This window comes from Hippocampus comes, unplaced genomic scaffold (genome assembly GCF_001891065.2).
Source record: "Hippocampus comes isolate QL1 unplaced genomic scaffold, H_comes_QL1_v1.1 C16972000, whole genome shotgun sequence".
NCBI lineage: Eukaryota > Metazoa > Chordata > Actinopteri > Syngnathiformes > Syngnathidae > Hippocampus > Hippocampus comes.
In genome coordinates this window covers 1-1,473 of record NW_017841519.1, presented here as the reverse complement: position 1 = coordinate 1,473, position 1,473 = coordinate 1, and the positions used below count along the sequence as shown (strand labels likewise).

At 47.2% G+C, this 1,473-nt stretch overlaps 1 protein-coding gene across 1 annotated transcript; it reads left to right on the top strand.

The window, feature by feature from the left end:
* Positions 1–6: 6 nt before the first annotated feature.
* selplg (selectin P ligand) lies at positions 7–770 on the top strand (the record flags this gene model as incomplete). The annotated part of the gene is made up of 1 exon (XM_019859451.1): positions 7–770. A coding segment is annotated over one exon (630 nt), but the record flags the coding sequence as incomplete, so codon positions are not given.
* Between the last annotated feature and the right edge of the window lie 703 nt (positions 771–1,473).

Sequence of the window (1,473 nt, the reverse complement as noted above, 5' to 3'; positions counted from 1 at the left end):
CAAAGTCACAGTGGCCCTCCTGGTTTTGGGACAACCCAAAAGACATTTTTCACCGGTAACACGGATCTTACCAGACCGATCTCCACACGAGAACCCCTTGAACCACCAAATTCTACTCCAGTCACAAGCCAAAGCAGTTCCCCAGTTTTTGGAACAACCCTAAGGACCGATCCTGATCTCACATCTCAATCTCTTTCTGCTACGAGAAACTCAAGCTCCTCCTCAGCAGCTCCCACCACGGGAACCTCCTCGACCACTCGGACCCTGGCACCTTGCCCCACCGCAAAATCTCCTCCCATCTCGGAGAACCAGTCATGCTACCGCCATGGCGTGGTCAAGCCCTGCCTGGTAGCCATCGCCTGCCTAGCTGCCCTAGCCACCATTTTCATGGTCTCCACCATTGTCCTCTGCGCCAAACTCTCCACCAAGAAGTACAAGTTGAGGAAGACCCAGGACCTGACGGAGATGACGTTTATGTCAACACTCATGCCCGAGAGGAACTACGCAGGCATAAGACGGCACAGTCCGGTCTCCAACGGAGTCCTGGTGATCCACAGCGCCGGGGACAGTGACGAGGACATCAGTGACAACCTCACCCTAAGCAGCTTCCTTCCGGAAAGTGACAGGTGTGTTTAGGACGGTCTACTTTTTTTTTTTTTCTGGATGGTGACTGCAGGACTGATGCTAACATGAGAGGTGTTTCCATGATTAGATCAAATAATTTCCCGTCATATTTGTATTACTTAGTGTTAACTTTTCAGGTAGCACGGTGGGTGTTAACTTTTCAGGTAGCACGGTGGATGAGTGGTTCGCATGTCTGGCTTACAGTTCTCAGGTTTGGTGCTCGACTTGTTTGCAGAAATTACCCGTGAGTATTTTTGGTGCCCTTTTCGTGACAGATATAAGATGCCACAAGATGGCACCAATGTCCTCGGAGAAGTAGTAGTCGGTGTCAAGGAAGTATGTTAACGCCATAGATCTTTGCCTAGAGTCAAAGGTCTTTGGAGGTCAAAGGGAAAATTAATTTTAGCCTATGCAAGCATTTGCAGCCTCGGGTCAATGTTTTGATTTACATTTGGCGGCATTTACAGCCTCATATCGTTTCTCATTACCGTGCCTTGAAAAAGTATTCACACCCCATAAATCTTTTCACAACTTTATGCCCACAAACTGAAATGTTTTTATTGACAAGTTGTGTAATCCACACCAACGCAAAGTACCACATGATTGTAAAGGCAAACGGAAATGTGTCGGGTTTTTTTTCAAAATTGTAAGCAAATAATCTGAAAAATGTGATATGAGTTTGTATTCGGCCCCCTTTTGTCAATACTTTGTAGCACAATGTTTGGCTGCAATTTTTTTTTTGGGTGGGGAGGGGGGCGGGGGGGGGGAGATACATCTCTCACGGCTTGTAAAATGTAAAAATGTAAATCTTACCATAGACCACAGGTGTCAAACTCAAGGCCCGGGGGC